We start from the raw sequence: 21,983 nt of genomic DNA, 5'->3' as shown, positions 1-21,983 counted from the left end.
ACCCACACACAGCCACACACACACGCACAGGCACACGGACGCGAGGAGGCACGCTTTGCGTAAACACGAGGTTTATTGAATGAGTTCCGGCGCCGCGTCGGAGCGCGTTGGACACCCACCGCTCCCCTACGTTGCTCCCCTCTCCTGCGTGGTGGAAGTTGGGAGATGTGGGGGGGGGGGGGGGCTGGGCGGGGGGTTCACGTTCCTCGCCGCCACTGACGGCCGCCGCGCAGACTTCGTCGAGGTGACATCGCGCGTGGGATCGTCCGGATCGTGCGTCGTGGGTGGTGGTGGGGGGTGGTGATGCAGAGGTCTCTGCTCGTTTCTCTCTCTCTCTCTCGAGGGCAGTTGTTGTTGTTGTTGTTTGCTGCTCTGTGTTGTTGTTGCTATCGTGGTGGTTTCTCGCCAGGGCCCGTGATGGTCATCTCAGCCCGGCTCTCGCTGTTGTAGACTTTTTTTTTTGCCCAGCGGTGTCCGGGGGAGTTGTATAGAAAAATAATTTAATAATTTGCCGGTGTGCGTGTGTGTGATGTCGAGTGGAGGGGTGGGGGCCAGGGGGAGTCGGGGTGCGGGAGGGGCCGGGCCCGAGGTCTGGGACGGAGTCGGATTTTCCGCTCGCCGATCCAGCTCTGCGGGGAAAGGGAGGGGGGTGGGGTAGAGAGGGAGGGGGGAGAGGGAGGGAGAGCGGGGGGGGGAGAGGGGTGGGAGATGGGGGAGGCAGGGAGATGTGGGAGAGAGGAAGGGAGAGGGGGGGGGGGGTTGGGGGAGAGAGGGAGGGAGATGGGGGAGGCAGGGAGATGTGGGAGAGAGGGAGGGAGATGGGGGAGAGAAGGGGGGGGGGGGGAGATGGGGGGAGGCAGGGAGATGGGGGACAGAGGGATTGGGGAAGAGAGGGAGGGAGATGGGGGAGAGAGGGAGGGGGATGGGTGTAGAAAGGGAGGGGGATTGGGGGGAGAGAGGGAAAGAGAGGGGGGGTTGGGGGAGAGAGGGAGATGGGGGGGAGAGAGGGGGGGAGAGGGGGGAGAGAGGGGGGGGGGAGAGGGGGTTGAGGGGGGGGAGAGGGGGGGGTTGGGGGAGAGAGTGAGGGAGATGGGGGAGAGAGGGGGGGGATAGGGGGGGGTTGGGGGAGAGAGGGAGGGAGATGGGGGAGAGAGGGGGGGGGGATAGGGGGGGGTTGGGGGAGAGAGGGAGGGAGATGGGGGAGAGAGGGGGGGGATAGGGGGGGGTTGGGGGAGAGAGGGAGGGAGATGGGGGGGAGAGAGGGAGGGAGATGGGGGAGAGAGGGGGGGGGATAGGGGGGGGTTGGGGGAGAGAGGGAGGGAGATGGGGGGAGAGAGGGAGGGAGATGGGGGAGAGAGGGGGGGGGAGAGGGGGGGGGTTGGGGGAGAGAGGGAGGGAGATGGGGGAGAGAGGGGGGGGAGATGGGGGAGGCAGGGAGATGGGAGAGAGAGGGGGGGAGGGGGGGGAGAGGGGGAGGGGGGTTGGGGGAGAGAGGGAGGGAGAGGGGGGGTTGGGGGAGAGAGGGAGGGAGATGGGGGGGAGAGAGGGGGGAGAGAGGGGGGGAGAGAGGGAGGGGGATGGGGGGAGAGAGGGGGGGAGATGGGGGAGAGAGGGGGGGGGGGGGGGGGGGGGTTGGGGGAGAGAGGGGGGGGGAGAGGGGGGGAGATGGGGGAGAGAGGGAGGGGGATTGGGGGGAGAGAGGGGGGAGATGGGGGAAGCAGAGAGATGGGGGAGAGAGGGAGGGAGATGGGGGAGGGAGGAAGGGAGGGATGGAGGGTTGGGGGAGGGAGACACAGGGTCCATCACAATCATGACGTCACGCCAGCCGATGATGGATAAGTTCACGTCACAGCAAGTAAGCCACGTGTGTGAGGGACGTGAGGGTGAGCAGCTCCCCGCGCTGTAGCCTCACCTCCTTGAGTCGCTTAACTGGTCAGGATGTGCTTGATGAAGGCTGCGGGGAATATGAAGACAATTGAGACCATAAGCATCGTCATAACCATCAGCATAATTACCACGATCATCATCATCAGCAGCAGAATCCTTACAAATACGACCATCATCAGCAGCACCACAATCATCTTCATCATCAGCACTGAGCATCAATATCATCATCATCACCATCGTCAGCAGCAAAATCCATACAAATACGACCATCATCAGCAGCACCACAATCATCATCATCATCAGCACTATGAGCACCAATATCATCATCAGCATCACCATGGTCAGCAGCAGAATCCTTACAAATACGACCATCATCAGCAGCACCACAATCATCATCATCATCAGCACTATGAGCACCAATATCATCATCAGCATCACCATGGTCAGCAGCAGAATCCTTACAAATACGACCATCATCAGCAGCACCACAATCATCATCATCAGCACTATGAGCACCAATATCATCATCAGCATCACCATCGTCAGCAGCAGAATCCTTACAAATACGACCATCATCAGCAGCACCACAATCATCATCATCAGCACTATGAGCACCAATATCATCATCAGCATCACCATCGTCAGCAGCAGAATCCTTACAAATACGACCATCATCAGCAGCACCACAATCATCATCATCATCAGCACTATGAGCACCAATATCATCATCAGCATCACCATGGTCAGCAGCAGAATCCTTACAAATACGACCATCATCAGCAGCACCACAATCATCATCATCATCAGCACTATGAGCACCAATATCATCATCAGCATCACCATCGTCAGCAGCAGAATCCTTACAAATACGACCATCATCAGCAGCACCACAATCATCATCATCATCAGCACTATGAGCACCAATATCATCATCAGCATCATCATGGTCAGCAGCAGAATCCTTACAAATACGACCATCATCAGCAGCACCACAATCATCATCATCATCAGCACTATGAGCACCAATATCATCATCAGCATCACCATCGTCAGCAGCAGAATCCTTACAAATACGACCATCATCAGCAGCACCACAATCATCATCATCATCATCAGAACTATGAGCACCAATATCATCATCAGCATCACCATCGTCGGCAGCAGAATCCTTACAAATACGACCATCATCATCAACAGCACCACAATCATCATCAGCAGCACTGAGCACCAATATCATCATCAGCATCATCATCAGAGCGTGGTGCATGCGAGACGCACCCTCGTAGTTGATGTATCCGTCGGCGTTCTCGTGTCCCGCGAGAAGCGTCTCTACCTCCTCCTCGACCATCTTCTCACCTGCACACGAAACATCGCCATCGCTAGAATCACCATCATCATTATCATTACATCACCACCACCACGATCACGCTTTCAGCGTAGCGAGCACGTGGCGCAGCTCAGCACCGTTGGAATCACCATCATTATCATTATCATCATCACTACCACATCGCAATCACCACCACCATGTTGGAATCACCATCATCATCATCACCACATCGCCATAACCACCACCACCACCATGTTGGAATCACCATCATCATCATTATCATCACCACATCGCAATCACCACCACCATGTTGGAATCACCATCATCATCATCACCACCACATCGCAATCACCACCACCACCACGTTGGAATCACCATCATCATTACCATCATCATCACCACCACATCACCACCACCACCACGATCACGCACCGATCGTGGCCAGCACGTGTCGCAGCTTAGCGACGTTGGAATCACCACCACCACCATCCTCATCATCATCATTACCACATCACCACATCGCCACCACCACCACGATCACGCACCGAGCGTAGCCAGCACGTGGCGCAGCTCAGCGCCGAGCAGCAAGCCGTTGCCCTCCTTGTCGAAGACGCGCAGACCCTCCACGAAGTCCTCGAAGGTCCCCTTGTCCTTGGCGCTGGCGAGGGTCTGCAGGATGGGCAGGAACTGCTCGAAGTCGAGCGTGTTGTTGGCCAAGTCTGGGGACCGTGGGGGTGGGGTGGGGGTGGGGTGAGTGAGGGAGTCCATCACGTGGTCAATCGGTGACTCAGCGAGAGAGTGTGGCCACTCAGAACGCGGGTTCACTCAGTGTGGGCTGGGGTAGGTGTGCGCTGGGGTAGGTGTGGGTTGGGGTAGGTGTGGGCTGGGGTAGGGGGAGTAGGTGTGGGTTGGGGTAGGGGGGGGGTAGATGTGGGTAGGTGTAGGTGTGGGTTGGGGTAGGTGTGGGTTGGGGTAGGTGTAAGGGGGGGGGGGTAGGTGTGGGTAGGTGTAGGGGGTAGGTGTGGGTTGGGGTAGGGGGGGTAGGTGTGGGTTGGGGTAGGGGGGGTAGGTGTGGTAGGTGTAGGGGTAGGTGTGGTAGGTGTAGGGGTAGGTGTGGGTTGGGGTAGGGGGGTAGGTGTGGGTTGGGGTAGGGGGGTAGGTGTGGGTTGGGGTAGGGGGGGTAGGTGTAGGAGGTAGGTGTGGGTTGGGGTAGGGGGTAGGAGGTAGGTGTGGGTTGGGGTAGGTGTAGGGGGGGGTAGGTGTGGGTAGGTGTAAGGGGTAGGTGTGGGTTGGGGTAGGGGGGTAGGTGTGGGTTGGGGTAGGGGGGTAGGTGTGGGTTGGGGTAGGTGTGGGGGGGGGGTAGGTGTGGGTAGGTGTAGGAGGTAGGTGTGGGTTATGGTAGGTGTAGGAGGTAGGAGGTAGGCGTGGGTAGGTGTAGGGGGTACGCCCCGTACCATCAGGCTTGGGGTTCCCGAGGAGTTTGGCGACCTCGGCGTTGGTGGGGTTCTGGCCCAGGGCGCGCATCACGTCACCGGCCTGGCTCAGCGTGATCTTGTTGTCTCCACGCCTGTCGAAGAGGGTCCACGCCTCCTTGTACTCTACACGCGGGGGGGGGGGGGGGTGTGGGTGAAGGGGGAGGGGGAGACATCGTGAGAAGAGGGGAGATGGAGGATGGGGAGGAGATGGGGGAGCGAGAGAGTGACCGAGAGAGTGAGCGAGAGAGTGAGCGAGAGAGTGACCGAGAGGGTGACCGAGAGAGTGAGCGAGAGAGTGACCGAGGGAGTGACCGAGAGAGTGAGCGAAAGAGTCACCGAGGGAGTGACCGAGGGAGTGACCGAGAGAGTGACCGAGAGAGTGAGCGAGAGAGTGACCGAGAGAGTGAGCGAGAGGTGGGAGTTTATATAAAGCTAAGTAAAAAAAAATTACGAAATGATGAACGAAGCAAAGTGCCGAATACACCGAGCATCTTCTTGTTTCCACTGATCGTAAAAAAAAAGAGAGACGGGAGCGAGGGAGGGGATAGGAGATGGAGGATGGAGAGGAGATGGAGCGAAGGAGGGAGGGGAGGGAGTGAAATGTGACGGACGAGACGGGGGAGAGAGAGACACGAAGAGAGAGAGAGACGGAATGGGGGAGAGAGGGCAGAGGAGTCCAAGTGGGAGATGTGGGAGAGAGGAGAGACACGGTGAGAGATGGGGGAGAGTGTGGAGATGTGGAGGGAGTCAAGGACGGTGGGGGGGGGGGTGATGGAGCGATGGAGGGGAGAGCGGCAACGGAGTTGGGGTGGATAGGCAGAAGTGAGAAACGCAACCGAGGTGCCATAGTCGCGGTGTAGACAAAGCCAGCGGGGAGAGAGAGAGGAACTCAAGACGCGAATACGAAAAGGGAAAGATCGCCCAGCCTAGTCGATAGCCAACACTAACAACTGCCCCTAACGCAGCCCCTAACAATCGCGAAGATATCATACTCCTAGTTCTTTCGGTAAAGTCACGTAGGTAAAAAATGAAATTAAAATGAATAAAAAGAAAATATTATTATTATTTTATTTGTATTAATTTTTATTTCATTTTTTAAAATGAACAAAAATAAAATAATATTATTATTTTATTTGTATTAATTTTAATTTCATTTTTTACCTACGCGACTTTACCGAAAGAACTAAGAGTATGAATCCTTGCAGTCACGAAAGCTTCAAATCTAGAACGCAAAGATATCCTACCGCGTAGCCCACGCGGGCAGTTCAAGTGAAGTGCTGTTCGCGAGACCCATGGGGCCGCTGATGGGTTCACACGCGGCACCGGCTGCTCACTAAAGTCCGAGTCGCATGTGCGCCACTGATGTCGGCCGCGAGCGAGACGGGAACTCTGGTGGCTGGGTCCGGATTGCAGAGCGCTCACAGACGCGCAGCGCAAACTTGAGATCACCGGCCACGATCTAATTCCACTGCTGGATGGAGGCCTCTCGCAATCGTCGCAATGCCCCCCCCCGCCCCAGACAACCTCCTGGGACGCGATCACAACCTTGGCTGTCGCTACCTCCTGAATCTCGCCCAGCCGCACCCCTCCGTTCGTTCTCCTAAGCCTCCAAGCAGAGGCGTGACGACGTCCAAGCAACTTCGCTCTCTCTCTCTGTCTCTCTGTCGACTCGATGTTGCTAGCGACTCGCTCTGACCTCCCGGCTCTATGCCCCGTGCAAGGGGGGACCTCGTGTCTCACGAAGGCTTCTGATTCCGCGGAGTGAACCGCTCATGCCCAGAGGGGGGTTTGGGGTCGGGGGGGAGGTGGGGGCGAGTGGGGGGGATAGTGGGGGGGGGGGTAGGGGAGGGGGTAGTAGGGGGGGTAGTAGGGAGTGGGGGCCGGACCCACTTACCTTCCAATTGATCTTTGGAGAACTCGATCTGCAAGAGACCATGGTGCACAGGGATGGATGAACGCGCGCCGGAGTGGGCTACTTAGCCCCCCCCCCGCCGCGTGCCTCTCGCCGACCAAGTGGGGGGCCAGATGAAATTGGGGGGGGGAGCCGCTGGGTCCCGTCGTAGCAATGTGGAATTTCCGCCTATATCTCAGGGACTCGGGCCCATTGAAATTCGGTTTGGAATTGTAATTGGTTTCTCCCAATACCCCGCCCCCCTGCCCCCCCCCCCACTCCCAGGGATGGGGGGGGGGGGACCCCAGGGCTTGGCGAGAGGCAGGCGGAGGCCACGGGGAACACGACACGACGAGGGACGGGGCAGGGGGGGGGGAGAGGGGGAGGGGGGAAGTTCGCCACTCACCCTCAAGCTGGTCCGCGGTGAACGACTGTGGGAGCGAGCGGAGAAGTGGTACAGAGAGCACAGACAGAGCCGCACAGACACATCGCCACCGTTACTGTCAACGCATCGTTCCTGAGCGGCGCTCACGAGGAGCCAAAGCCGCTGAAATCGATTTTTTTTTTAATATAGAAAGTTTCAAAGTAAAAAAAAATTCTAAAAAAATAACGCAAAGAAATTCAAATTGTGAAAAAACAAAAAAGTGGGGGATAAAATCACTCCCCGACGAAAACAAATCGAGATGAAAAGTGTCCGCTGCGGTGGCGCAGGCACCCACCATGGTCTCGGTTCTTCTTGATTGCCCCTGGGTCTCGGCTCCGATCTGATCCCTCTCTCCTGCTCAGAGTGCCACGGTCGACTGCTGCCACCAGCGCGACGCGCCCGCCTCTTAAAGGGGCGACGCGGGGGGGCTTCGGGGAACAGGTGGGGGCCCTCGGGTGAGAGGCGGAGACGAGGGGGGGGCGCAAGGGACCCTCCCCCTTCTACTGCGCCCACGGGCGGTGGTGGTGGGGGGGCGTGCGAGGAAGCCGAGAGAGGTGGGGAGGGCGGTGGAGGAGGAGGGTGGCATCTCCGCGGAAGAAACTTGATCCCTTGAGGCTTTACTTGGGCCTCTGCGTCCGCGCGGGACATTTTTAGTCCCCCGAGGGTCAGCAGAATCGGATAAGGCGCTTGAGGGCAGAGGGCCACGGGAACGGGGTGCATCTCCAAACGCGGCGCTGCCTCGAGCCAACGGTGGAAATTCCACGTGCTCATGGCAGAGCATGGTTATCACCCGCAGAACAACTCCGCAAATGGTGCTGGTTCATTGCGTTGGGTCCGCTCCACTTCGGGCGCGCAGCGGTGGCGAGCGACGCTCACGATGATCGCGTCTGGGCGATGATTGCCTTGGTGTCAATAATGAGGAGACGGCCACCCCCTCCCCCCAGGGCCGTGGCGTTCAGGAGCCCTTCGGCCGTGAACTGAGCGCGGCGACGCGAGCTGCAAAGTTCAAAGTAACGGCCACGCCAGAGGCGGCGGCGCAGACCCACGACTTGGAGTCTCACACCATGAGGCTCGCACGCGGTGCCTCGCACGCGGAGACTCACACGTGGAGACTTACACCACGAGTCTCACACGTGGAGACTCACACGTGGAGACTTACACCACGAGTCTCACACGTGGAGACTTACACGTGGAGACTTACACCACGAGTCTCACACGTCGAGACTCACACGTGGAGACTTACACCACAAGTCTCGCACGTGGAGTCTCACACCACGAGGCTCACACGCTGTGTCCGGGAAGCTGTGTCCGCGTTATCGGAACAGGTGGCTCCTGACCTATCCAGGCAGCTGCAAGCCTCGTGTGTGCGTTGCAATCCGCGTATCCGCATTACAGCAACGAGGACATTGGTCAAATATCCCAATGTAGCAGGACCCTCCTGCAAAAGAGTCTTGAGACTCGCTGTAGCTCAAATGCATTATCTGTGCTGTCATTTCAGTGTTGCATGGACCACAGGAAAGCCACGTGACATGGCGTGCGCTCCATGAGCATTGCGCTCCGTTATTCGTCAGTCCGTTGTGGACGACTGCCTCCACGCGGTGTAGGTGAAGGGCGATTGTTTGACCATACTTCACCGCGCCGGTCGGGGCGGGTTGACGAAGCATCTTAGGTTTTTTCGGTAAAGTCACGTAGGTAAAAACATTGAAAAATAAAATAAAAAAAGAATAAAAATCACGACGTTTCGGAGGCAACACAAGCTTCCGTCTTCAGGTGGAACCGTCACTGCCACGACAGCTGATTTTTATTTTTATTTTATTTTACTTTTTAATGTTTTTACCTACGTGACTTTACCGAAAAAACCTAAGAATATGAATCATTGCAGTCACGAAAGGTTCAAATCTAGAATTGACAAAGCATCGTTGCGAGGATCGAACGACGAGTTCGAACACAGTCTCGTTTTCATGGCGTGTCGTGCCAGCGTGGGCTCTGCGCAGAGACGGGCCGGTCTACAGAATCGGGTGACTGCGACGTCTGTCAAATGGTGTCTCGTGCGTTATCCTTGGAAACTTTCTCCCACGGAGTGACCGGTGTGCGTGTAGAGGAGAGTTGGGGGGGGGGGGTAAGTCGATGGGGGGGTGAGGGGGGGCTCGAGTCGGGTTTCTGGCGCGACGCGTCGCGTACCCATCTAAGGAAGCGTCGCCTCGAGTCTCAGAGCGAGGGACTTCAGCTGTGAGCCCGAATTAGTGGGGGGTGGGGGGGGGGGGCACCTATTGTGACACTGGGTGCCTGGGAAAGTGACAGAGTCAATTCCCCCCTCCCCTCCCCCCTGAACACCCCCCCCCTTCTCTCATCCCAATCTCGCAGCCTCCCCACGATGCCCTCTCCTGGGGTTGCAGCCTCGCGTCGAGTTCACAGCCACATCCCGCAAAGACCCTCGCCCCCCTGCACGCGCTGGTGCCTGTATGTGGCAAGAGAGCAAGTAGGTTCCCTCGCCCGTCTAAGCGAGGGGATTGGGGGAGCGTGGTGCTTTCGCCCGCGTCGTGGGGGGTTTTCTCTCTGGGCTGCCGCGGTGTTCGTTACACGTAGAGCAAAATAATCAGCTCACCACAGCTCACCACAGCTCACCAACGCCAATAGTGCCACAAACTCACCACCGCAACCGCAAGGCTGGTGACAGGGCCCCGGGCTCCCATGCGAGACGCTGGCTTTCTCAGCTTGCTCGTGAGCAGCGTTGGCGCTCGTGGAACCCCGAGGACATCCACGGCACGCGTACAAGAACGAGCGCTCAGGAAGCCGCACATAGCGTGCACGATCCTGCTTGCTGCACTGCCGCCTGCCGGGCACCGCGGGGCCTACAGCGGCGCCGGGAGTCTCGTAGCAGCTGTCCGATCTCTGCGTGATCCACCTACCCCCCCCTCCCAGAAAGCGCTCGACTACACGAACCGCAGAACTTGCGTGCACCCATCAGGTAAAGGCGCATCTCTGCAATGTCTCTACTCACGCCACTGCTTGCGGAAGGGCCTACCACTTGAGAGAGCTCTGGAGAGCGCCCCATGGGAGGGTATTTGGCCTACTTTTCCCTGTTGTCCAGAGGGGTGGGGGTCACGGGATTTTAGAACCTTGCACCACCGTGGTTTAATTGCCGCGCTGGGAGATCGAACGAGCGACCAGCGCCTCGTCCCTCTCGCAAACGGGACTCTAACCGCCACTCGTGACTTGCCCCGGCGTTGCTGAGCCATTGCATCGCGGTGCCTCGCAAGAGGAACGGCGCCTAGTCGCGTGCAGTTACACAGGAGGACGGCGTTTTTTTTTTTAAAGATAAAATGTTTTGCTTTTGCGCGAAAGCCTCGGGTGACATCGCGTCTACCTCTGGTCCACCACCACCACCACGAGTGCGGCCATGAATCCCAAAAAAAAAACCGTCGACCACGTTGTCCACAAAACAAACAACGATGTTGTATCAAATTGATTGGCCAGGTGTGGGCCCTCCGAGCCGTGTAGCTAGTTTTTCAGAAGCCACCTGGCCACCACAAATGATAGCTCAATCAACGGCGTGGCGGCTTAACTTGTGGGCGTTTATAGCAGCTAAGTACTCGCATCTTCTCGGAGAGACAGCGTTCATTCAGACTGCTGTCTTTCCGACAGACCTGTTCTTCACCACCTGAGGACGGCTGCTTGCGTTGTGGCCGAAACGTCATGAGAATTATTTAATTATGTTTTATTTTTATTATTTTATTATTTCCCTTCTACGTGACTACCGAAAGAACCAAGAAGATGAATCCCTGCAGTCACGAAAGCTTCAAATCGAAATCGCTGTCTTTCCGACAGACCTGTTCTTCACCTGAGGACGGCTGCTTGCGTTGTGGCCGAAACGTCGTGAGAATTGTATTTTATTATGCTTTATTTTTATTATTTTATTATTTCCCTTCTACGTGACTTTACCGAAAGAACCAAGAAGATGAATCCCTGCAGTCACGAAAGCTTTAAATCGAGTCCTCGCATCTTTAAAAATATGTGGGGGGGGGGGGGGGGGGGTGGAAACCGGAGGACTGGGAGAAAATTCCACGCGACCACGGGGAGACAGACACGCAAGCTCCAAATTTACAGCAGCAGCAGGCGTCAGGGTCGGTTTCGAACTCCACGACCTCCTGCATACCAGGCGAGGTCGTTAACATCCCTGCCCCCCTGCGTTCTCTCTCCATTCCTTTAAAGGATGAATTGGACGAAGATCCACGCCGCCTCCGAACAGTCAATTGAATGGACTTGCAAATTTAAAGTTGGCCTCTTTAATCTGCCGGATATTAAGCCGCAGAAAATAATAATAATAAGAATAATAAGACCGCGCAACTGATACAGCGGAGTAGGGGGGGTTGGATTTTTTGCACGTGTGTTTTTTTTGGTTTGTTGTTGAATGATTCTTCTTAATTTTTCGATTTAAAGCTTTCGTGACTGCAGGGATTCACCTTCTTGGTTATTTCGGTAAAGTCACGTAGAAGGGAAATAATAAAATAATATAATAAAACATAATAAAATATTATTTTCTATTATTTTATTTTATATTATATTATTATATTATTTTATTATGTTAATTTTTTATTATTTTATTATTTCCCTTCTATGTGACTTTACCGAAAGAACCAAGAAGATGATTCTTCTTTAATTCATATGCCCCCCCCCCCCCCTTAAAAAAAAGTGTCGCATTTGTAAAATCACACCCGCCAAGATTGCTGTCTCAGACACTTGGCAGGACCCTCCTGAAAAAAGCCCCTTGAGACTAACGGTGATGCTTCCCTGGGTCCACAAACGCAATAAGTAACACCGCCACTACTAATTATTACTATTGCGTTTGTGTTTCTCAAAGAAACTAAATTCGAAAAGCGCGTTACCTGTGACTACAGTGCCGCGCTTTGCTGCCCGTCCGACGTTTCGGGCCACGGGGCAACTGCTGCTGCAGAACGCTTCAAGTGCCTGAAGCAGCACCGATTGCACAGACGGCAACGTGAATAATCCTCGCCGTGCGACAAAAAAAACCTCCAAAAACATAAAAAGTCGCACGATCTTGTTGAATCAGCACCGCCACGTGGAAAACATTCCCTCGGAACATCCGAATCCAACGCGTTTCGGAATCGCCCCACCGAAGCGCCACCGCTCCTCGCGTGGCCGCGGGGTAAGAGAAGCCTTCCGCTCAAAGGGGGAAGAGGTCCGAACCTCTGGCCCCTCGGTCTCGCCACTGACGGCTCGCACGCGCACCCTGCGCCGTGCGGTAGACCGAGTAGCTTGCCCCGTTCCCCCACCCCCCCCGCGCGCCCGCCAGCGGAGAGTGATGCTCTCCGCGAGAGAAAGCTGGCTTGTGAGCGATGGCTCTCGCTTTCGCAACAACTAAAAAACAGGGGCGCTGCTCTGTTCGCCCAACACGTGAGGCGGCCAGCAACAAACGGCGCCGTCAGAGTTGGTGGTGGGGGGGGATATGTTTAAGAGTGTAACGCCTTTCTTGAATGGGAGCGGGTACGGGTAGGGTACGGGTATCGGGTACCTGATTGCGACCTCTGGCCGATGAAGCCATGTTGCTGGCGCGGGTGGGTTGATTCTAGGAACTTGAATTGCGAGAAGAGACAAGACGTTGGGAAATGAGTGACAAACGGTTACTCACCAGTGACTCACGGCCTACCCGTACCCGTACCCGGGTATCGGGTAGGGTACGGGTATCGGGTACCCGGTTGCGACCTCTGGGTCTCAGCCACGGCCGACGAGAAACTCGACTCGGACGCCAGGCGGCGCGCGACGCTCGGAGAGAGAAAACTGCGTCGTGGCGACCCCCGGCAGCCTGGACAAGACGGCGCTTTCGAAGGGGATAACTGCAAGGTGCGCGCGGTGGAGATGACGGAGCACGAGTGGGCAGGAGGGGGGGTCAAGGGGGTGGCAGGGCTCACGGTTCGTGTCGTCGCTGAGGCCCTTGGACGTCCAGCAGACGTCTGAGACATCCCATCTCAAGGCGACTTTCCAAGTGATTTTGATACGCCTACTGATGCTCCTGCTGTTATGGAGTGACTCGTGCTGCCAGCTATGGCTGCAAAGTTTGGTCGTACGCGTTGTGTGTATATCGTTTATTGTTAAATTTGAATCACAGTTCCTACGATCACTGTTAGATTGTTTTTATAGCTTTATTTTGGTGATTTCCAAAACGTTTTGGTTTAGCCATATTTGTTTCTTGTAGTACAGAATTGGACTGATAACTTTAATATAAATTGTCTTATAGTTGTTATTGTTTGACTTGCATCCCACTGGGATTTCTGCACACAACGTTGATATACGGTGCTTTTTCTGGAAGACTTTTCTGTAATTTCCTTGAATATGTTCCTTGTTCATGTTCTTGTTTGTTGCAGTTGCACCCGAGTCAAGAGCCGCATGGCTCACAGGGCTACACCAAATAAATGAAACTGAAAACTAAAAGGTGAGATATTTCAACTTAACAGAAACAAAAAATAAATAACCAAAAATTCTCAGCTCGTGAGAAGAAGACTCGCTTTTAATTAGGTCGGAGTCGAGATGCTTCTGCGAATTGGCCGCTGCGCGATACAGCCGGGAGGGGTGACGCGGCCAGACACGCGCTAAGCTCGCAGCTTCATTGTTGAGATAGAGAGAGACAGAAAAAATCAAATGGGGCGTAGCATCAGCGGGAATGATGAAGGACTTCAAGGAATGCAGAGCCACCAGGAATGAAGGAGCACCAGGAAAAGAGCCTGACCACCAGGATTGATGGACCTCCAGTTCTGAAGGACCACCAGAAATGAAGAGCCACCAGGAATGAAGGACCTCCAGTTCTGAAGGACCACCAGAAATGAAGGACCTCTAGTTCTGAAGGATCTCCAGTTTTGAAGGACCTCCAGTTCTGAAGGACCACCAGAAATGAAGGACCTCCAATTCTGAAGAACCTCCAGGAATTAAGGACCTCCAGTTCTGAAGAATCTCCAGTTTTGAAGGACCTCCAGTTCTGAAGGACCACCAGAAATGAAGGATCTCCAATTCTGAAGAACCTCCAGGAATTAAGGACCTCCAGTTCTGAAAGACCTCCAGTTCTGAAGGACCTCCAGTTCTGAAGGACCTCCAGTTCTGAAGGACCTCGTTCTGAAGGACCTCCAGTTCAGAAGGAGCACCAGGAACGAAAGAGGCACCGGGAATTAAGGACATCTTGTAAACACGTACCACCAGGAAGAGTTCTTGGAAAACGAAGAACTTTTCAAGGTTGAAGGATCCACCGGGAAAGGCGAAGGACCAAGCAAGGAAGGCGATGGATCTTCTGGAGGATCGAGGGGCCATCCAATCGGAAAGTTGACGGACTCTCCCAGACCGACGCTGGGCCCTCTAGGCAAAGTGAAGGATCACCGTGTGGGTCGAGCGAAGGCCCGGCAGGTGAACGCAAGGCTTGCCACGGGCACTCGTGACCTAAGTGGAGACCTCCCTCCTATCGTACGGGGTTGGGGTTGGGGGGAGGGGGTCACCGCGTGGGCTGGGTTGAGGAGGTCACGGTCAAGGTCACGTGGTTGTACGGAGGGCGAGAGAGATAGAGAGAGGGAGAGAGGGGAGATGGGGGGTGTGGGAGTTGAGTGATGATTTGTTTTTATTTTCACCTCTTAACTTCTCCATTAATTAATTAGTTAGCGGCGCGACAGGGTTCGGATCGGTCACACACTCGTGTCGTATGCGTTGACAGCTCACGGGACTCTCTCACTTCTCCGCAGCAACCACAGCGTCGCATGACCAGATCGAGGCAAACTCTACAAATCCCGGTCCGCACTTTTAGCGATTTTGCAGCGCGATAGCAACTGGCTTTGACAGCAGCTATAGCAGCAGCAGCAGCAGCTCGGATAAGTTCGACACCGCGCCCGTGTCGTGTGTGACTCAGCGTGGCGCGTATCAATCAGCGACGTGAAGTTAGCCTCACTCGCTCGTTCATGCATTGCAGCCGCAAAGGTCCGGTAAATCGGCGTCTGCAGCGGGGGTTACTTTGACACGCCACGTCCATCTCGTCTTGTTTACTGTGAATCTGTTCCGAGGGGGGTCATAGAAATATCTGGAACAATGGCATTACTATGACGGGCAGACCCACCATGTACTCTCGTGGTAGTGCCTTACGCCGGTGTGTCGGGGTCAATGTCTGAGTCTGGACCGGCTCTGAAATCGCTTCGCGAGACCAGGGATTTATAATTACAACAGCACCAACAGTCACAGCAGCAATAGCAGCATGCACGAGCCATTGCCACGTGACCGTACAGCAAGCACAGCGCGCATCACGTGTCCGTACAGCAAGCACAACCTGTGTCACGTGTTCGTACATCAAGCACACGTGTCACGTGTCCGTACATCAAGCACACATGTGTCACGTGTCCGTACATCAAGCACACATGTGTCACGTGTCCGTACATCATGCACAACCTGTGTCACGTGTCCGACGTCATTGAGCAGAGCAGCGGGTCACTCCCTCCCCACATCACTACCTCCTCCCCAAAAACCACCACCCACTCTGCTACCCCCGGTATAAAGGGAAGGGACCCCCCTTCCATTACCCACACCACCCCTCGAGTGAAAGGTGTTCCCTGCACACGGGCGCACCCGTTCACTTCGTGACGAGTCTGTGGTGTCGATGCGCGTTCGTCTAATGTCACGCGTAACCTCCCCGCCTCCCAGCCTCCCTCCCCCAACAGAATTGTAAGGGCTAATTGCTGGCGAATCGCCACGTCGCTCGAACTGTCGGGGGTTTTACTCTGCAACGCAGCGGTGCGCTGCACCTCGTAACGCGTTGCTACGTTGTGTTCACGCCACGGACGTTTACTCATCGGCTGTGCCGTTTTAGGCGGCGGGTTTTTCACGACGCATTAAATGTTCAACGCGATCTCACCGAAACAACAGAAATTCTCTATTGCGGATAATATCGGTCGCGAAAAAAGTCCTAATACTACGTGTTAATCCAATTAATCTCAGCCGAGCAAAGCTGTAAGGCTGTCACGGAGGAACGCCGAGCGTGTCCACGGGTTTTCACCATCGCTGGAGCTCATCAGCGAGCAAAGCCTCATTCTACAGCCTGCCAAGGTGGGAGCGAGGGAGGCGCGAGACGCAGAGAAAGCCACGCTGCCTTTTTTTTAGTGTGTGAAGGGAATTTACAGAGCGGACTTGCGCGGCTACTATTCCGTGGAGTTTGTCGTCTATTGGTCTGGAGGCAGCGGACAAGGCGTCCAGAGTTCGTAGCCACGGGGCGGCCGTCTCTCAAGCTTTCGTCCCACTGAACTCTCTCCCCAAAGACCCCCCCACCTCACCCGACCGTCACTACCCTCCCACCTCTCTCCACGCCGCCAAATCTCTCCGCATTGAGCGACATCCTCTTGTGCGCGTGTGTCCGTCTCTCTGCCCGCGTCTCTGCCTCTCTGTCTGCGTGTCTGTGTGTCGGCGTGTCTGTTTCTCTGCCCGCGCGTCTGCCTCTCTGTCCGCGTGTCTGTGTGTCGGCGTGTCTGCCGCTCTGTTTGTGTGTCTGCCTCTCTGTCTGCGTGTCTGTGTGTCGGCGTGGCTGTTTCTCTGTCTGCGCGTCTGCCTCTCTGTCTGCGCGTCTGTGTGTCTGCGTGTCTGTTTCTCTGTCTGCGTGTCTGCCTCTCTGTCTGTGTGTCGGCGTGTCTGTTTCTCTGCCCGCGCGTCTGCCTCTCTGTCCGCGTGTCTGTGTGTCGGCGTGTCTGTTTCTCTGTCTGCGCGTCTGCCTCTCTGTCTGTGTGTCTGTGTGTCGGCGTGTCTGTTTCTCTGTCTGCGTGTCTGCCGCTCTGTCCGCGTGTCTGCGTGTCCGTCTCTCTGTCCGCTCGTTCGTCTCTCTGTCCGCGCGTCCGCTCGCAAGTCTCTCTTGGCGTGGCGCTGTCATTCCGCGCGTCCGTCTGTCGCCACGCGCGATTGATGTTTCGTTCGGCCCGCGTGGTGAGCGGCACAACAAAAACATTGCTCGTCGTCGTCGCAATCGTAACGTGGATCTGCGCGTTGCGTGAGTTTCTAACTCTCCTCGCCGCTCGTGCCGGCAAGCCCCTCCACACTGACTGTTCGTCGTTTCGTCAAAGAACACCCGGGTCCCAACGTGCACCCTCTGCCTACGCGTCCTGCCACCAGCCCGGGCACACGTCCTGCCGCCCTCCCGTGTCCATCCTCTTATTCGCTCGGCAAATTTGCCTCCTCGGTCAGTTTATCCCTCGGCTCGTGTGTAGCTCATCATCGTTTTGTCCGTCTGCCCATCGGTCTGTCGGTCATTTTGTGCATCCCTTGCGTCCATCGTGCCGTGCCCCCGCTCTCCCCGTCCATCCAATCCATTCGCCCGTCTGCCCATCGTTCCGTCTCTTTCGTCTGCGAGTCTCTGCGTCCGTCCGCCCGTCCTCTCTCTCCCACCGCCACAACCTCCTCCGCGTCAATCTTTCAGCCCTTCTTTCTCGCCCCCCACCCCATATTCCTCCCTCCCATCCTAAGAACCGGACCCCCCCTCCTCCACCTCCCCTCTACCTGCACTACCACCCCCACCCCCGCCCCCACCGCCGCCTCTCCAACCCAACCCTCGGTACCTTCACGGTGGAGAAATCGATCTTGGCCGGGGGTGGTGGAGGCGCGGGCTCTGGGGCCGGTGCCGGAGCAGCGGCGGCGGCGGGTGCCGCTGCCTTTGCCGCGGGTTTTGCCGGCTCGGGCTTTTTCACGTCCTTCTTGGGTGCCATGGCCTCTGGTGCTTCTCACAAAATCAACTCTTGCGACACGTTCGAGCGAGACGCGGACACGGCGATGAGGGCGGGGTGGGGGGGAAGTGTCCACGGAGGGAGGGACGAAGGCGCGGCAGCAGCAGCAACAGCACGAACCAACCGAAGCTACCCTGGGCCTTTGCGAGCCGCTCACCTGCGTTTTATAGGTTCGACCAGGGAGGCGCCGGAAATCTCGCGTCTCTATTGGACGGCGCTTTCCAAGGGGATCATAATGTTGGGCTAAATATGGCGAGGACTTGGGGGGGGGGGGTGGGGGGGGTCGGGGGGGGGTCTGGTGGTGGTGATGGGAGGGGGATGTGCTGCGGTGGATGGTGCTGGATGTGTGGGGAGGGGAGTCGCTCGCGCGTGCGGGGTGTGGTGGAGCTCATTGAGTGTGCTCGTGGTGCCAGTGTGTCTGTGTGTGTCTATGTGTGTCTGTGTGTGTGTCTATGTGTGTGTCTGTGTGTGCGTGTGTCTGTGTGAGAGACAAGAAGTTCAACGTATATTGGAGCTCCGCGGTTGACATCTCCGGCGGAGATTCCCAGCGTCAATATTCGGATCCTATCACGAGACGCGGACATCCACCGCGGTTCGCGAGTGACCGCTTCGTTGCGCCGATGAAGTTTCCGAGTGTTTGTTCGCGCGCGCCCTGTGCGCTCGCACGGAGCCACGAGGTCGGGGGAAGCAAGAGAGAGAGAGGGAGCAGGGGGAAGCAGGGGGTAGCAGGGAGGGGGAGCAGGGAGGGGGAGCAGGAAGGGGGAGCAGGGAGGGGGAGCAGGGACGGCACCTGGTGCCAACGCGTAGCGAGCGAATGAGATCAGCCCCATCGCAGAGCCTCCAGAAATAACCTCGGAACGAGCCCCCGCTGGGCACCCCCCCCCCTTCCCCAGACCTCGTGCCCCGCAGACCCCGAGCAACCGTCCCCAGAGACTCCATTCTCTCCGGACCCCTTTGCACGGTCCCCTGTCCCCTCACTGCGCACTTGAGAGCGCCCGCGGTTCCTGATGTCGATGTCTGCGTAACGAGAGAGTCAACTCGAGCGGGTTGCCGCTCGCCTGCCTCGTTCTCTCCACCTCCTCCTCTCTGTCCCACTCTATCCGACTCTGTCCCAGTCCCACTCTATCCCACTCTCCTATCTCCGCGCCTCTCTGCTGATCTTCTCCCGTCTCTTCTCAGCTCCTGTCCACGCTCATCTTCGCTCCTTCGCGTGCCTCCTCCTCTGTCCCCTCTCCTCCTCCTCCTCCCCCCCGTGTCTCCTCTCCTCCCCCTGTTATCGCCTCCCTACCTCGCGTCTCCTTCTCTCTCTCCTCGTATCCTCACCTCACTTAGTCACTCCTTTCTCCACTCTCGTCACCTTTATTATCTCTCCTGCCCTCTCCCCTTTGCCTCCCTCCTTCTCTGTCCTTACCCTCTCGTTGTCTCTCCTAGTTGCGTTGCCTCGCCTTCCTCTCCTCGCTTCTCTCCTTTTTTACGATCAGAGGAAACAAGAAGATGCTCGGTGTAGTCGGCACTTTGCTTCGTTCATCATTTCGTTGTTTTCTCCAATGCTTTGCTTTATGTGCCCCCCCCCTTCCTTTGTAAATGAAAGATTTCACGAAAGATTTTAAGCTCTGCTTTCCTCCTTCTTACTCCTTCCCTCTCTCTGTACCCCCTCTCTCTACCCCCCCTCTCTCTGTACCCCCTATCCCTCCTCTATGTCTATGTTCCCCCTGTTTTCTATGTAATTTCCTCTCTCCTCCACGTATCTCTTAACTGCCGAACGCGACCGTTGTCCTTCACATCATTGTTTGACGATGCACTTGGAAGGTCCCATGCGACGGGACGTTTCGTTTTGCAAGGGGGGTAGTGGGGCTGTCTGCGGACACGCAGCGAACGCGCAACGCATCGTAAATCCGTGGACCTCCGCAGGTGGCGTTTGAGTGGCCAAACGCTCACTCGATATTTGAACGGAACGCTGCTATCGGAGGCAGGCTTGGATTATACAGATTATATCGGCTTAAGGCACTGCCACTAGGTTACAAGGGACGTCATTCCATAATATGCACAACAACAACAGCCGTCATTCGCCACTAAGCGGTGGTGATGTCGCCACGGCGGTTGTGCTAGACTCTGTGCACCGTGCAGTGTCGGATGCTCCCTGGCAGAGGGTCACGGGTGGTGCCATGGGTTGACTGCATGGCACGACTGGCAGACGCACCGCCTGTGCTCCCCACTGCGCCAACTCGCTGCGTTTTAGCCGCCCGGCGCTCCGCTCTCTGTTGTGAGCGTCGCTCCTCTGCCCTCCGTTATTGCTGGATGGCGACTGTCTCCGACTGCCCAGTAGCGTCCTTCACGAGCCTCCTCCACCGAGGCCGATTTAGACACCGCTGGTTCGTTAAGGGAACAATTCCTGTTTTTTTGACTATGGGTTTCGATTTTCAAAACGGTTACCGACGATGAGTCAATGATTCGAGATTACACTGACTGCATGCGTAGGGTACATAACCACGCCGTGATTGATTGATGATGATGATGATGATGATGACGAAGAATACACAATCTTATTATTCAAACGTCTGCGGTTTCATCAGACCCCTGGGAAAACAATTCGCGTTCAGCGAGTTTCATTTCAGCGCACGTGATTGCCCATTCAGTCCGCTATCATCGCTTACAATTGAATGCGTCCGACATTGAATAGACAAAGCGTGTTAACAGCAGCCTCTGACATAGAACGGGAGCAACAGCAAAGGAATGGAATGCGTTTGAGAGCGCGTACTTTGAGGAGATGGAGCGATGCAATTAGTTCATTGTGCAGGTGCCGGTTGGAAAATTGCATCACTGTCAGCGAGCACCTATTAAGGCATTCAAGTCGCAGCACAATACCACACGTTTGCACAGCGCGCCAAGTATTGTACTCATTTTAGGCTGAACCGACCTAAGAGAGGTACAGGACCGGTCCAGGTGTCACTAGCCCACTGATATTCGTCGTGGAACTTGGCTTGTCGGGAATTCATCTCTCGGTGCGCTAACCGCTGCGCCACCGCTCCCCACGTGTCTTGGTCAGGGCGAGGAATCCGTAAATCCAGTCACGATGACATCAATGCCGCGGCGGACCCTTCCAGGAACGTTGGTGGCATGTCCAGGGATGTGGGTGGTGGATGAGAGACGGGGGAGGTGGGTGCGAGATGGGAGATGGGATGTGGGTGCGAGATGGGAGGTGGGAGATGGGTGGGAGATCGGCGGGAGGTCAGAGGGAGATGGGTGGAAGATGCGAAGTATGTGGGAGATGTGAAATTAGAAGTGGGTGGGAGGTGGGAGATTTGACGTGGGTGGGGGGTATGAGATGGGAGGTGGGTGGGAGATGGTGGGAGGTGTGAGATGGGCAGTGGGTGGGAGTTCAGTGGGAGATGGGTGTGAGATGGGCAGTGGGTGGGAGGTTCGTGGGAGGTGGGAGATTTGACGTGGGTGGGGGGTATGAGATGGGAGGTGGGTGGGAGATGGTGGGAGGTGTGAGATGGGCAGTGGGTGGGAGTTCAGTGGGAGATGGGTGTGAGATGGGCAGTGGGTGCGAGGTTCGTGGGAGGTGGGAGCCTTGACAAGGTGGGAGACGGAGCAAAGTTGTAGGACTTAGAAGCAGGCGCGGCTACCGTGGGTGTCGTGTGAAGATGCGTCTAATAAGACTCCTCCAACAAATGTTTTTTTTGATACTTTGGATAAAAAACTGCGCACAAGCAACATACATTTCTCTGCTACCACCCAGGACCACCTCAAGGTATCAATCAGTCCATCAGACCATGGGCTTTCCAGAACAATATCACGCAGCCGCGTTTGTGGGTCATCGATCGGGTCTCGGTCAGCCGATGCATGCTTATGAAACAAATGATGTTGCTGCTGCTGCTGCTGCATTACCCAAATGTTCCATTGGCAAGAGCACTCCATACTATTTGGTTCTTTCGGTAAAGTCACGCAGGTAGAAAAAAAAATAAAAGATCTCGACGTTTCGATCGCAACACAAGCAAACGTCATCAGGTGCGAAACAAACACAGCAGGAAGACTGCTGACGTAGGAGAAAGAGCTGCTGCACCGCGTCTGCGTCTCGCTATTTGCGAGTCCGCGTGGTTTCTACATTCGACGAGGCGACACAAGCGCTGCTGCTGATGATGCTGCTGATGCTGATGATGACGCAACCTTTAAATACCGCACGCATAAGGCTTCGTGGCAGAGTCAGCAGTCGGTATCTGAGCGCAACTGA

The 21,983-nt window shown here is 56.0% G+C and overlaps 1 protein-coding gene across 2 annotated transcripts; it reads right to left on the bottom strand.

Moving 5' to 3' along the window:
• Positions 1–54: 54 nt before the first annotated feature.
• Positions 55–17,842, bottom strand: LOC133358398 (myosin light polypeptide 6-like). 2 transcript variants are annotated; one of them, XM_061576717.1, is made up of 7 exons: positions 17,585–17,842; positions 6,584–6,611; positions 4,669–4,812; positions 3,760–3,933; positions 3,166–3,243; positions 1,913–1,954; positions 55–629 (listed from the first exon to the last, which is right to left on the bottom strand). In XM_061576717.1, the coding sequence occupies exons 1-6, from the start codon at positions 17,729–17,731 to the stop codon at positions 1,926–1,928; spliced, it is 600 nt and encodes a 199-aa protein (XP_061432701.1). In that variant the 5' UTR covers positions 17,732–17,842; the 3' UTR covers positions 55–629; positions 1,913–1,925. The 2 variants fall into 2 exon arrangements, with proteins under 2 accessions (XP_061432701.1, XP_061432702.1); XM_061576718.1 differs by lacking the exons at positions 6,584–6,611; positions 17,585–17,842 and adding exons at positions 6,987–7,011; positions 7,300–7,431.
• Between the last annotated feature and the right edge of the window lie 4,141 nt (positions 17,843–21,983).

The sequence above is a fragment of the Lethenteron reissneri genome, chromosome 61 (assembly GCF_015708825.2).
Source record: "Lethenteron reissneri isolate LAM-NWPU_2019-01 chromosome 61, ASM1570882v1, whole genome shotgun sequence".
NCBI lineage: Eukaryota > Metazoa > Chordata > Hyperoartia > Petromyzontiformes > Petromyzontidae > Lethenteron > Lethenteron reissneri.
The sequence above is the reverse complement of the archived record's forward strand: the minus strand, read 5'-3'. Positions and strand labels throughout refer to the sequence as shown.